The sequence below is a fragment of the Marmota marmota genome, unplaced genomic scaffold (genome assembly GCF_001458135.2).
Source record: "Marmota marmota marmota unplaced genomic scaffold, marMar, whole genome shotgun sequence".
Lineage (NCBI taxonomy): Eukaryota > Metazoa > Chordata > Mammalia > Rodentia > Sciuridae > Marmota > Marmota marmota.
In genome coordinates this window covers 682,967-696,768 of record NW_025999873.1, presented here as the reverse complement: position 1 = coordinate 696,768, position 13,802 = coordinate 682,967, and the positions used below count along the sequence as shown (strand labels likewise).

The following is a 13,802-nucleotide window of genomic DNA, read 5'->3' as shown; positions in this document are numbered from 1 at the left end:
TTTTTTTTTTTTTTTTTTTTTTGTTTGGGAGTTGGTACCAAGGATTGGACGCAAGGGTGCTCAACACCTTGCCACAAGCTACAGCCCTTTTTTTCCCCTAATAATAATAATAATTATTATTATTATTATTATTATTATTATTGAGATTAGGTTTCTGATAGCCTTGCTAAGTTGCCCAGGTAAGCCTGGAATTTAGGATCCTCCAGCCTAGCCACCCAAGTAGCTGGGATTACTGGCTTGTTCTACCATGCCCAGCTGTTCCTTAAACTTTTGCTGGAATTCATTAGTGACAATATCTTCTGGGTCTTAAGTTTTTTTTTGTGTGTGTGTGTGTGTTTTGCGGGGTGGGGGAGTATGGGGGATTGAACTCAGGGGCGCTCCACCACTGAGCCACATCCCTAACCCTGTTTTGTATTTTATTCGAGACAGGATCTCATTGAGTTGTTTAGCACCTCACAAAATTGCTGAGGCTGGCTTTAAACTTGCGATCCTCTTGCCTCAGCCTCCCTAGCCCCTGGGATTACAGGCGTGTGCCACTGCACCTGGCCGGGAACAGTTTTAATTAAGAATTCTAGTTCTTTTTTTAAAAAATATTTGTTAATTGACCTTTACTTATTTATTTATAAGTGGTGCTGAGCCTCGAACCCAGTGCCTTACGCATACCAGGCAAGTGCGCTACCCCATAACCCCAGCCCAAGAATTCTACTTTTTTAATAGATGCAGTGCTGTTCCAATTTCCTATTTCTTTTTCTGTTTATCAGTACTTTTTTTAAAAAAAACAAACTTTTTTTGTAGTTGTAGATAGACAGCATGTCTTTCTTTTTTTAAAAAAAATATTTAATTTTTAGTTTCTTAGGTGGACACAATGTCTTTATTTTATATTTATGTGGTGCTAAGGATTGAACCCGGTGTGCCTCACACATGCTAGGCAAGTGCTGTGCCCTTGAGCTACAGTCCCAGTCCAGTATATGAGTATTTTTAAAAAATATTTTTAGTTTTTGCAGTCCTGGAGATGGAACCCAGGGCCTTGTATATGTTAGCCTGTAATACTTTTTAAAAACCCTTTTAGTTTGGTTCCATGGGAAAAGTGAAAAAAGGGAAGTAGCTACTCATGACTGCTGCTTGTGGTCGGTAAGGTGGAGCGCCAACCATGTCAAGACCCCAGGACTTGCTTTAATTAGAGCTTCTAACTAAATGGATGTTTCACACACACACACACACACACACACACACACACACACATAGAATTCTGGGGGCTGGAGTCGTGACTCAGTAGAAGAGCGCTTCCCTGGTTGTGTAGCTGTGTCCATCTAAACTAAAAATAAACAAAAAAGACGAGTTATCCCTTATTAATAAAAAAGGCAGAGGCCACCTTTGTTCACTGCTCAGCACTGCGGTAGCGATCTCCTCCCAGGTAGAGACTGCTGCACAGTAGACCACATCATGCTCTGTGAAACTGGTCTGTTTCTGGCAGAGGCACGCAAGTGGATGAGAGTTTTTTAAGGATTTTAGATTTCTGGAGCCTAGCCAGTGTGCAGGAACTAAAATTACTCTTCAAAAGGGAAAACAATACAATCTGGACAATATAGACACCCTGTCAACCGTACAGTCAAAAATGTCTAGATTTGCAAAGGAACAGGAACAAACCACCTGTGTCAAAAGAAATCAGCTAAGAGGTACTGATGAGGAGATACCTCGGATGTTAGATTTCAAGTACAAAGATTATATACCAACAACTATTGTGGAGAAATTTAAGGTCTTCTTGGAAATACAGGACCTGATGTTTTTCGAGATGAGGGAAACCCTGAAAAATGACCTAAAGGAAATGCTAGTAAAACGTGAGCTATCTGAAACAAAAGATAAAGAGCACTGTGGTAGCAGGGAAGAGTGGTGGGAAGCGAAAGTTTAGCTTCACAAAAAACAGAGTTGAGGGAACAAGAAGAAAAAAATTCTAAATTCGCTGAGTGTACTGAAAACTTATCTTTTAGAAATGAGGAAATAGACGAGCCGAGTTGTAAATGGGACAAAGCCAAGACGTCCACTAGCAATCAAGGTAAGGAAGTATCCCAGAATGAGCCCCAAAGTTACCAAGCCATTGGAGGGATGGCAGAAGCCTCAGATATGAACGACGACACATGTAGAAATGGCAGTCACCACATACAACTGCCCGACAAAGAGAAGCCAAAGCATAGGGAGGGTGGAGCAGTAAAAGCAATGGAAGAAGAAAACCTCCAGATCCTCAGTAACACAGAGAAGACCGTCAAAGCATCAAGAGAAGAAGGAACTCTGATGGATGAAGGAGCAGTGCTCACCCTGGCTGCAGGCAGACTCTCTGGCATCAGCCACCTTGGAAGTCAGTAAGAAGTGGGGCGACATCTTCAGCATTTTGAGAGAAAATGACTTTGAACCTGAGTTTCAGCGTGAGGTCCAATTAGCATTTAAATGTGATGATGAGATGAAGACATTTTCAGACCTGCAAAGTTTACGACAATTTACCAGCCAAAAACCTGTCATAGAAGAATTACTGAACCGTGTGCTCCGACAGAAGGAAGAACCAAATCTAGGAGGAGGATGTGGGATCCCTGCAAAAGGGGGTAACGCTCTAGTAAATTCAAAACATGAAGCTGGAGGAACAGCAAGTGATGGCTTGCATTTCTTATTCATCAAAGAGGTAAAAGTCACTAGGCCAGAAGTGAAGAACTTAAGAGACTCGGGAGGAAGAGTTTTTGGAGTGGAAGGATAAAGGAATCCCTACCTTTGAGGTGACAGGAGAAGACTCAGAGACCAACGAGGATGACATTGTTTTGGTGAGGGCAGAAGAGGAAGAAGGGGCCTGTGCCATAGAAGAGGAGGGACAAGAGGAGATGGAAGAAGAGGAGACCTCTGGGGAAGAGGAGGAGGAGTGGTGGGAGGAGGAGGAGGAGGGCGAGGATGATTCAGTGTTATGTGAGAAACGGGACTCAACCTGTTGCCTTGTTCCTGCGACAAGTGTGATGGGAAAGATGGGAGCTGATGAAGAGATTATGGTCAGTAAGGTACAGAATTCTGAGAATGAGGAGGAAGAGGAAGTAGGAGGGTTTTTTATGCAGAGGACTCTTCAAACACAAACATCCAAAGAGGCAGACCTAATGCAGGAAATGGAAACAAACTATAGAACAACTGTGATCGGTGTCCTCGGAGAGATGGGAGAAGAGATTGGAAAAATTAAAAAATGCCTTCCAGATATCTTGGAAACTAACAAATCAATAGATGATCTGAGGAGTAGAATAGACATCCTTGAAGAAAGACTTTGCAATCTAGATGATGAAATGGCACAATTCTCTAGGGATATCATGCATGTTGTGGCCAATCAGATAATAAATTAATGCTAAGCGAGAGGGAGGATAGACTCAGAAGTGCCAACATCCGTTTGATAGGAATCCCGGAAAAAGAGAGTGAAGAGAATGAAGCAGAGGACATACTGCAGGAAATAACTGAAGAAAATTTTCCAGAGCTTCGGGATTCTAGTCTTGGGATAGTGAGGGCTCACCGAATCCCCAGCGTGATTGACAAAAACAGACTCACTCCGAGACACATCTTGGTGAAGTTTTTGAATTATAGTGATAAAGAGAAAATCCTAAAGGCTTCTAGAGAGAAAAAAGAAAAACACCTACAGAAAGCCTTTCGCCCTAGAATCCTGTATCCAGCCAAATTGGCATTTGATTTCCAGGGTCAAACAAAGATATTTTTTGATATGGAAGAATTTAGGAAGTTTATTTCTTTTGTACCCACTTTGAAAGAATTATTGGAGAAAACAACATAGGTGGCTGCAACTTACACTGTCCTCACCCCAACATCGATCTAGAAAATTGACGAATACAACATCATGTCTGTCCAGAAAAGTGGGAGCTAATTGGGGATGAGGAAAAAAGGAGTGGTATTACCCAGATGTTAGGAAGGTTAAAGGGCATATTTTAAAAATTTAATGATAGTCATTGTAGTTTGCCTAGGGTGAAGATTCTGTATTACTGAGCGGGGAGGAAGGAATCTGTCCATGGAACAGACGGGGAAAGTAATAGAAATGTACAGGGGTAAGGTGGCAGGGTAAAGTAGAACAGAAAAGAATGAAACTGCTGAATGTATGGGGAAGGATATTTCATAATTTTATCATGTATCAGTGAATCTGCTTTTTCCATTTGAATATACTCATTTTGCTATTAAAAGTTTTACCTTTTCCAAAAAAAAAAAAAAGACAGAGGGGCTGGAGTTGTGGCTCAGTGGTAGAGCACTTGCCTTGCAAGTGTGAGGATTTGATTCTCAGTGCCACATATAAATAAAGAAATAAAATAAAGGTCCATCAACAACTAATAATAATAATAATAATAATAATAATAATAATGGCAGAATTCTGGTCCTTCCGTATAAACTGAGGCTTTCTATCAGCATTTACTTGTCACAGTGTTAGGTGTCTTAGACACAATGGTGAGCAAGACAGAGTATCACCAAGAAGCTTGTTCAGCTGGAAAGAGACAGAACATGAAGTTATGTGGTGGGTACATGGGATGGGGGTGCTTAGGACAATCATGGAAGACTAGGGAGCACAGTGATGTACTTCAGTCCAAACTGCTCTGCTTCCAAATACATTTTTGTATTGTGAATTAGTTCACATGTTGTAGATAAATAGGGGAAGGATGTTTGATTTGGTTCATGTATGATTTTCCCTAGGCAGAGGAGGTGGAATAGTGAGAGTAGAATTACAGTCTTTAGTAGGAAGGGAAAAAGCTGTTTGACCCCTGTGCAGCAGGTGCCCCAGCAGCTCCCAGGGACAAGGAACATGAAAACAGCTCCTTTCCTCAGAAACTTATTAAAGCAAGTTATGACACCCCTCTGCCTTGCTTTAATAAGTTTCGTCAGGATCTCCATCAGATTTTTCTAGCAAATTTTTACTATGCATGACGGCAGCCACTCGCCCAAATGACTTCCTGTCAGTGCTGTAGTTACAAAATCGGGTCCATTTGAGTGGACTGTCCTAACCCCATTTTTCCTGTAAGTCCTGCCACCTGTGTGCAGTTTTAGAGAACATGATATTTTCTAAGTATGTATGTATGGCTTTGTAGCAGAAATGTTTGTATTTACAGAGGAAGGAAGCCGCACTAGAACCCAGTGTGTGTTTACTTAGCAGTTTGCATTCATCAAGTGTTTTTTGTACCTATTCTATCTGCCCTATGGTTTGCAGCTGCAGCTGCAGCTTGCAGGTGGGTTAAGGAACCAACGTTTCAGCTCAGTGTTACTGTCCAGGGTAGCTGCTCTTGGGCCTCTGAACTAGGAGCGCCCTTGAGAGCTGCGGATTGGGCTCCAGGGCTGAGAACTTGGCCTGGTTTGAGCTGTAGGCCCTGAGCCCAAGCAGGAGGACCCTGCCCCCAAAGTAGGCCAGCACTTGTTATGCAGCCCTGCGGTTCCGCTTTGTTATGTAACCTCAGCATTCACACTGTTCCCTTTTGTTGACTCCCTCCACGTGACTGTTTTTCCGATCAATCTCCTTAGCTAATGAGCCCCTTATAAGGAGATGGATGCACCGTGGAGGGGCACAGCTCTTTCCAGAGTGTGGACTTCCCTAGAACACCCCTAAATGGGGGCCCACAAAAGCTGGGCTTGTGCACGCCTTGTTTGGAATAATAAAGCTGCCTGTGTTTTCTGCCTTCACTCCTCTGTCTCCTGTCATTTGCTCTCAGGCAGCAGTTGTGCCCAGCGTCCTCTGCAGCAAAGCAGCGGCCCGGCCCAGGGCCAGGGAACAGGATATGGCCTGTGTGTTCCAGGAATGTTTTGGGGAGATAGACATATGCACAGGGAATGAAGTTGAAGCCCACAGGGACCGGGGCGGGGGAGGGAGTCAGGCATTCAGGGAGAGAAGAGAGCACAGCTAGAAGTGGGAGATGAGAGAGAGCACAGGCAGATTGCAGTCCAGGACAACCTCCCAGCATTTTGTGAATTGCGGAGGGAAATGGCTTGCTTCCTATAGCATCCCAGTCCCCTTCTTTGGACCTGGGTGTCCCATGGAGACCAACTGTTCTGCCATCATGGAGCTAGAGGAGCTCCAGTGCTAACAGTCTTTAGAGCTCAACCCTTTTTCATGTGGAGGCAGCATCCATGAAGTGTGGTCATGTTCTCCAGCAGAATAAAGAGCCTGCATCTCTGTTGGCTACCTGAGGACCACCTCCTAACAGAGTAGCAGAGGTCCCATTCCCCTGTGGCTGCCTGGAGCACGGGGGCTCTCTGGAACTTGCAGGCAGCTCTGGCAAGGGCAGATAAATCTGGGGAAGAAAATGAAGCAGCTTATACAGAGGGGTGGCCAGATAGAGAGGAAGCTGAGATTTGTGAGATGAGCACTGAAGAGCTGGGGTTCCTAAGCACGAAAATGACCACTTTGGGCAAAATTGTAATCAGATTAGATTGGGTTTGTGTCAGCAAAATTTAGTGGCACTAAATTAATTTAATCATTTAATCACTCTGAGCCTTGGTTTCTACAAAGAGCAGGGGCTCAGGCCCTGGTAGCTCTGTGTTCTCGATGGCTCTGGACAGCTGGGAAAGATGGGTCTGCAGATATTTCTCCCCAAAACTTTGTATCTGCTCGTGTGGTTCAAAGGCTGATGGCATGGAAAACTGTGCCAGTTAGGGAGAAATTAGAAAGGAGTTTGAATCGAAAATTAGGGAGAATTTAGATGGAGAAGTGGATGGTGAACCCATTTTGTTTCCTTCTTTAATATTGAAGATGAAAATGGAGATGCGGCTTGTATATTTTAGCTTTAGCTAAGTATTCCAGATCCTGAGAAAATGTTAACATTCAACTCCACGATGCTCTATATTACCCTGGCTAATGTGACTCAAGGTCCTACCTCTCCTTCCCAAGCCCTGTGCTCTCTGAGCATCACCAGATCCGTGAGTGTCCTCCACTTCCTCTGTGACGTTTCCACCACCATCTGTCCTCCACCAAGACCTGCTGTTGCCCCAAGAATGTGGCTTTCCTTACTGCCACTTACTCCCTGGACCTCAGGTGGGGACTTGGGCTGCAGCTCTCTTGTTTCCCTCCACTTCTCTTTCCAGAATATTTTCCCCATCCCTGCAACCCCCAGAAAAGACCCCCATTTTTGAAGTTCCTATTGTCCAAACGTACTGCCCCTCATTGCTGTCATCTGGCTTCGCGTTCTCTGTCACTCTCTATGGTGGTCACCATTTCTGGAGACTTCACCATCCACCCGGCTCAAGCATCCTGCCCCCTAGAGTTTGTTCCCTCACATCCTCAATCTTTCCCTCTTCCTCAGCTCCACTGCCATGGTCACAGCCTGAGACTTGTCAACCATAAGAGCTACACCAGCATTAGGACCACAAGGAGGCTCATTTCCCACCACCTGGGATGACAACGTGGCATCCTAGCCTCCTCCTTTCTCCCTTAGCTGACTTTCTTCATACTTCTCTGAGGTGAAAGCAGCTCTTGAAGGAGATGCTGCCCCTGTCCTGTTACCATCAAAACTCTACCCTCTCTGAATTGGCCCTGTCCTACTTCTTTCTACCACAGTTGTGACAGTGTCTCTCCACGTGTGCCCTGACCCTCCAACTTCCTCACAGTCTTAGCTTCTCTAATAATCTATCCCTTTTTCCTGCATCTTCTTACTCTACGGATCAGTTTACTGACATCCACCATTTTTTTGACCTTAATCTCCTTGCATCTCACCCCTTTTTGTGGGGGGAGGGGTGTACCGGGGATTGAACTCAAGGGCACTCAACCACTGAGCCACATCCCCAGCCCTATTTTGTATTTTATTTAGCGACAGGTTCTGAGTTTAGAGCCTTGCTTTTGCAGGGGATGGCTTTGAACTCATGATCCGCCTGCCTCAACCTCCCAAACCACTGAGATTATAGGCATGTGCCACCATGCCTGGCTTTTTCTCATTTATCTATTTATTTTGTGGTGCTGGGGATTGAACCCAGGGCCTTGCACATGCAAGGCAGGTACTCTACCAACTGAGCTATGTCCCCAGCCCTTACCCTCTTCTTAATCTTTTTCTGGTTCAGTAATATAAACTCTTAGGAATCATCCTTGATTCTTTATCTTCCAGCATGTAATCCATTTTCAAGACCTGTTGGTTCTATCTCCAAAATGAATATCCACTTATATTATCTTGCTTATTATCACTCTGGTCTAAGTCAACATCTTCTCTAGAATCAACTACTGAAATAGTCCCCTAATGATTTCTGTTTCTCTTCTTGCTTCCCTAAAATCCAAACTCCATCCTGTGACCAGATGAGCTTGATACAGTATATGCTGGTGCCATTCCTTTGCTTAAAGCCTGCAGTGGCTCCCTGTGGCCTATGAACTGGTCCCTGTCCCATCTTAGGCTCATTCACATTTTCTTTTTGCTTCTTGAAGGAACTTAAGCCTCTTCCCCCAGCCCTATTTTGTGTTTTATTTAGAGACAGGGTCTCACTGAGTTGCTTAACGCCTTGCTTTTGCTGAGGCTGGCTTTGAACTCAAGGTCCTCCTGCCTCAGCCTCACGCTTGGCCTTGGGGGAACATTCTTGTCTGAAAGCCTTAGTATGTGCTATCCTGCCTGGAATTTTCTACTTTTCAGAATTTTCAGTCCTTGTCATCTATTTGCTTTTGGATTTAACAGCAGCCTTTCCAGGCAACCTATATAATAAGGTCTCCTTGCTTCTTTTCTATCATTGCATCCTATTCATTTGGGTGTGGCCAAACCCATCTCAATTCATGACTGACATATTTGTATGCTTACTTGTTTACTTCCTGTTTCTTTCATGAGTCTGTGTTTCAGGAGGTCAGAGATTAGGTTTCCAGTGCCTCGAAAGTTGTTTGGTAGCAAGGAGGAATTCTATGAGTAAAATAATGAACCATCAGGGAAGAGAGGTAGCCATGGGGTTTCATTGAGAAAGCTGTGGCTAACTCTTCACCTGATGGAATCTTTTCTTTCCTTATCCAAGACAATTTGGCATAAAAATAGTTCTTCACATGTGCAGGATCCAACAGTTTTGAGTTCAGATGTGGGTGAATTCCTGTTGGATTTTATTGGGAAGCTACGCCATGAGCACTCTTTGTATTGGCTACCTTGTATCTAATATAACTTGAATATAAAAATAAGAGGCAGCATGATGTAGTGTCAAGAACACAGGCCTGGGAGTATGGGCTTAGCTTCTGGTCTTTGTTTCATACTGGCTTAATATATTCAAAGACCTTGTATGTGAAATAAAAAAGGTTGGACTAGGGCTGGGGTTGTGGCTCAGCGGTAGAGCACTTGCCTAGCACCTGGGAGGCATTGAGTTCGATCCTCAGCACCAAAGAAAAATAAATAAATAAAGGTATTGTGTCCATCTACACCTAAAAAAAAAAAAAAAAAAGGTTGGACTAGAAAAGATTTAAAAAAAAAAAAAAGTCTCTCCAGTTAGTATGCTTTGGGCTGCAGATAACTGAATACCTAACAGTGGTACAAGCAATCAAGATATTATCTCTTAAAACAAGAATGTGGGGCTGAGGTTGTGGCTCAGCAGTAGAGCGCTCGCCTAGCACATGTGAGGCCCTGGGTTCGATCCTCAGCACCACATAGTGAGTCCAACTACAACTAAAAAAAATATTAAAAAAAAGAAAAACAAGAATGTGGATCTATGACGTTTCTGGGGTTGGTCTAGTTATTCAAAGATGCCCTCAAGGAGCTGGGTTCTTTCCTTCCTTCTACTTTGTCTTCAGGCTTGTGACTCATGATCACAAGGTGGATGCTGTAGCTCTGGGCATCATACCCCCTACAAGGATATCAGAAGCAGAAAGAGAGAGGCATGCAGGTAGAGCTTCTTTTATGTGTCTTTCTCCTTTTATTAGGAAATAAAAGCTTTCCTGGAGGTCCCCTAGCAGACTTTTATGTCTCATTGGTCCAAACTGTCTCACTGTCCACCCTAGACTAATCACCAATAAGAGAATGGAAGTGCCATAATTTGTATATCCCAAATAGAATCCATCTGCCAGGGTTGACCTGTAATCAGCTGTGCTCAACTCATTATAGCTGAGTCTTGCAAAGGGCAGGGCTGGGGAGTAGGCTGCCTCATGGTCCTGGATCCTGTGATTCTAAGTGCTTGGCCTTTAAGTTTCTCTGTTATCCTACAGGGACTAGTTGTGTTATTCACATCTTTGGTGAGGCAATGGCAAGGAATAAGATTTTTAATTTTATCTAATTTTTTTTTTTAGTTGTCATTGGACATAATGCCTTTATTTATTTATTTTTATGTGGTGCTGAGGATCGAACCTGGGTCCTGCCCGCGCTAGGTGAGTGCTCTACTGCTGAGCCACAATCCCAGTCCCCAGGAATAAGATTTTTTTAAAGGAAGGCTTTACATTCCTGAATAATGAAAGAAGCAGAAAGGCTTGGAAATAGATTTACTGGTCAAGAAAAATTCAGTGAGCAACTGAGCCCGGCAGGTCATTTATAGTATAGGCCCACAAATGAGGGCCTTTACTATAAATAGAGATTAGTAACTGGGGAGGCCGAGGCAACAGGATCACAAGTTCGAGGCCAGCCTCAGCAACTTAGTGAGACCCTGTCTCAAAAATAGAAAGGGCTGGGGATGTGGCTCAGGTTCGATTCCTAGTAATACACACACACACACACACACACACACACACAGTATGAGGCCAAGACCCCAGTAAGAAGTATTACTAGTGAGCAGAATCTTTCAGACAACGAATGAATATAAAATGACCATTTTATTAAGGAACTCCTGTGTATCAGGCACTGTGTTAGGTCTGGGAATCCCAGTACAAAGGGACATGGTCCCATTCCTTAGGAGACTGACATTCTGATTGAGGCAAAATATATGTAACAGATAAGCAGGCTCTATTATAAGTGTGTGTCTGGGACCAGAGTCAAGTAGCCACCTTTTACCAAAGAAGTGATTAGGAAAAGAAGTGATCACTGAAAGACGAATAGCTCTTTTGGCTGTTGTTGAGGACAGCACGATTCAGAAAGGAACCATCAGTCAGGGAAGGCAGGCACTGTAGAGGTGGTCCGAAGGCCTGGAGGGCTCTGCAGGCCTTGCTGAGAGAGCTTTGCCCTGCAGGCAAAGTAAGTTGGATATTTCTCATAGACAAGTCTTAAGATACCATGAATCAAGTTAGTTTCCAGTTTCCTCCCTCCCAAGAGGTTACAGAAAAATTTATTTCATTTAGTTAATGCATTACATTGAGTACAATTTATACATTACATAGGTATTATGGGCCAGTTACTAGTATTTCCAAATTTTTATCAAATCCACTGCTAGCAGTGCTCTACAGAGAGGATATTGCTGGAACGTTTCTTTGCCAGCAATTTGTAGAGATACTCGGAAATGATCCTGCCCATCGTCTGAAGCAAATAACCTGTATTATTTGTAGGAGAAAGATTATTGCTTAGAGCCACAAGCAGTGTCACCTGGTACCAGGGGCTCCAGTGTTCGTTTCTTTTTTTTTTAATTTATTTTTTAGTTATCGGCGGACACAACATCTTTGTTTTGTATGTGGTGCTGAGGATCAAACCCGGGCTGCACACATGCCAGGCGAGCGCGCTACCGCTTGAGCCACATCCCCAGCCCCTCCAGTGTTCATTTCCTTATGCCTGTGTTTAAGTGTCACCTCATCAATGAAGCCTCCTTTGACCAATCTCTTGAAAACTTCTGTCCGTGCCAGTCCTAACTTTCCTCTTTGTGCTTCTTCATTTTTTATACCACATGCATCTCCATACTATTTGTTCATTATTTCCCCTGCTAGGATGTAGGTCTCTTCACCTTTAGCAGAGATGGGATTTGTGTGTTCTTTTCATTGGTGTTATCTCAACTACCTAGAGCAGCACCTTACAGAAGACTTAGACTAAAGATTGGTACTGAAGTCATTACAGTTACCCCTTAAAGGTATCTATGCCTTTTTTTTTTTTTTAAGAGAGAGGTAGAGGGAGAATTTTAATATTTATTTTTTAGTATTTGGCGGACACAACATCTTTGTTTGTATGTGGTGCTGAGGATCGAACCCGGGCCGCACACATGCCAGGCGAGCGCGCTACCGCTTGAGCCACATCCCCAGCCCCTATCTATGCCTCTTGTCATGGTCCTTTGTCACTTACTAGAAATGAGTTACTAGTTCAAGAATGAAAATCTTACTAACAAGCTCTACTTATACTTGCTTATCTCTCTAGTATTGTGAGTACTGGCCATGGTGCTCTGGTGGGTGAACCTGACAGGCTTTTAGGGCGGAAGGGCCATGGAATAAAAGCAGAGGTAGGCTCTCGGGCTTTGGTTGCAGAGTACTGTAAATTGACCATAACAGATGATGTTTTTTGAACAGGTATAAGAGTTTGGTCACTGGGACCCGAGCAAGAGGAGTCATCGCAGTGCTCTGGGTCCTTGCCTTTGGCATTGGATTGACTCCATTCCTGGGGTGGAACAGTAAAGACAGTGCCACCAACTGCACGGAGTCCTGGGATGGAACCATGAATGAGAGCTGCTGCCTTGTGAAGTGTCTCTTTGAGAATGTGGTCCCCATGAGCTACATGGTGTACTTCAACTTCTTTGGATGTGTCCTGCCCCCACTGCTCATCATGCTGGTGATCTACATCAAGATCTTCATGGTGGCCTGCAGGCAGCTGCAGCGCATGGAGCCGATGGACCACTCCAGGACTACCCTCCAGCGGGAGATCCATGCCGCCAAGTCCCTGGCTATGATTGTGGGGATCTTTGCTCTGTGTTGGCTACCAGTACATGTCATCAACTGTTTCACTCTTTTTCAGCCAGCCCAGGCTAAGGACAAGCCCAAGTGGGCAATGAACATGGCCATTCTCCTGTCACATGCCAATTCAGTGGTCAATCCCATGGTCTATGCCTATCGGAACCGAGACTTCCGCTATACTTTTCACAAAATCATCTCCAGGTATGTTCTCTGCCAGGCGGATGGCAAGAGTGGGAATGGGCAGGCTGGGCCACAACCTGCACTCAGTGTGGGCCTATGACCCAGGCTCTGGCCTCTTGGAGGCCAAAGCCTCCAAAGGATAGGATACGATGGACTGATCCTGTGAAAGACAGCTACACCTCACAAGCATCTGGGCTCTCTTCTGAACACTTGTCTGGAGTTACCACATATCTAGCTAATATGTACATGCTGTTAGTAGACTCTAAGTGTTAACAAATGTATTTATGATTTTTCAGCTGCTCTTATTGTGTGGATGATGCTGATGGCTTGAATGGATTCTAAAAGACTTTTATTTTTGAGTCTGCCTGATTCATGGAAGAAAATGACTGAAATCTTTTACTGTGAATACTGTGAACTATTTTAATGCAAATATTTTTTAACTTAAAGGCAACTGAAGAATAAAAAGTTGGTTGTTCTAATGTAAACTTGTTCCCAGAAAGGCTACCAAGAATACTAAAAATGTAATTCTTTAATCAAGAAACTGCTGTATTAATCTGGGGATGATAGTCTCCTAAATTCTTAAGCAGAATTATCATCAAGTAACAATTTTAGGTTCCATTCTACTCCATATACAACTGTACTCTAGAGGAAGAAACTGGACAAACAGGGTTCCCTCCTCTACTGGATTCCCCCTTTTAGAGCTAGGTACTGAATTTTATTTCTCTCCTAAGTTCAAGTTTGGCAAAACTGCTGGAACTCAAAAGAGTGTGAGAATTTTCCTAAGCAAAATCATGTATTTGTGTATGTATATTCAGTGAAATAAACTTTTATTTAAAAAATTAGTTTAGAATGCTGCATTACCTTGCTCACAGGTACAGCCATTGTCTACGAT

General features: G+C 43.7%; 1 protein-coding gene across 2 annotated transcripts in view; it reads left to right on the top strand.

Moving 5' to 3' along the window:
• Adora2b (adenosine A2b receptor) overlaps positions 1-13,752 on the top strand; it is a 27,700-nt gene extending 13,948 nt beyond the window's left edge. For both annotated transcript variants that reach the window (XM_015506820.2, XM_048786007.1), the window contains exon 2: positions 12,350-13,752. In XM_015506820.2, coding sequence (XP_015362306.1) covers positions 12,350-13,010 — 661 coding nt within the window. In that variant the 3' untranslated portion in view covers positions 13,011-13,752. The remainder of the gene's footprint in view (positions 1-12,349) is intronic.
• The last annotated feature ends 50 nt before the right edge of the window (positions 13,753-13,802 follow it).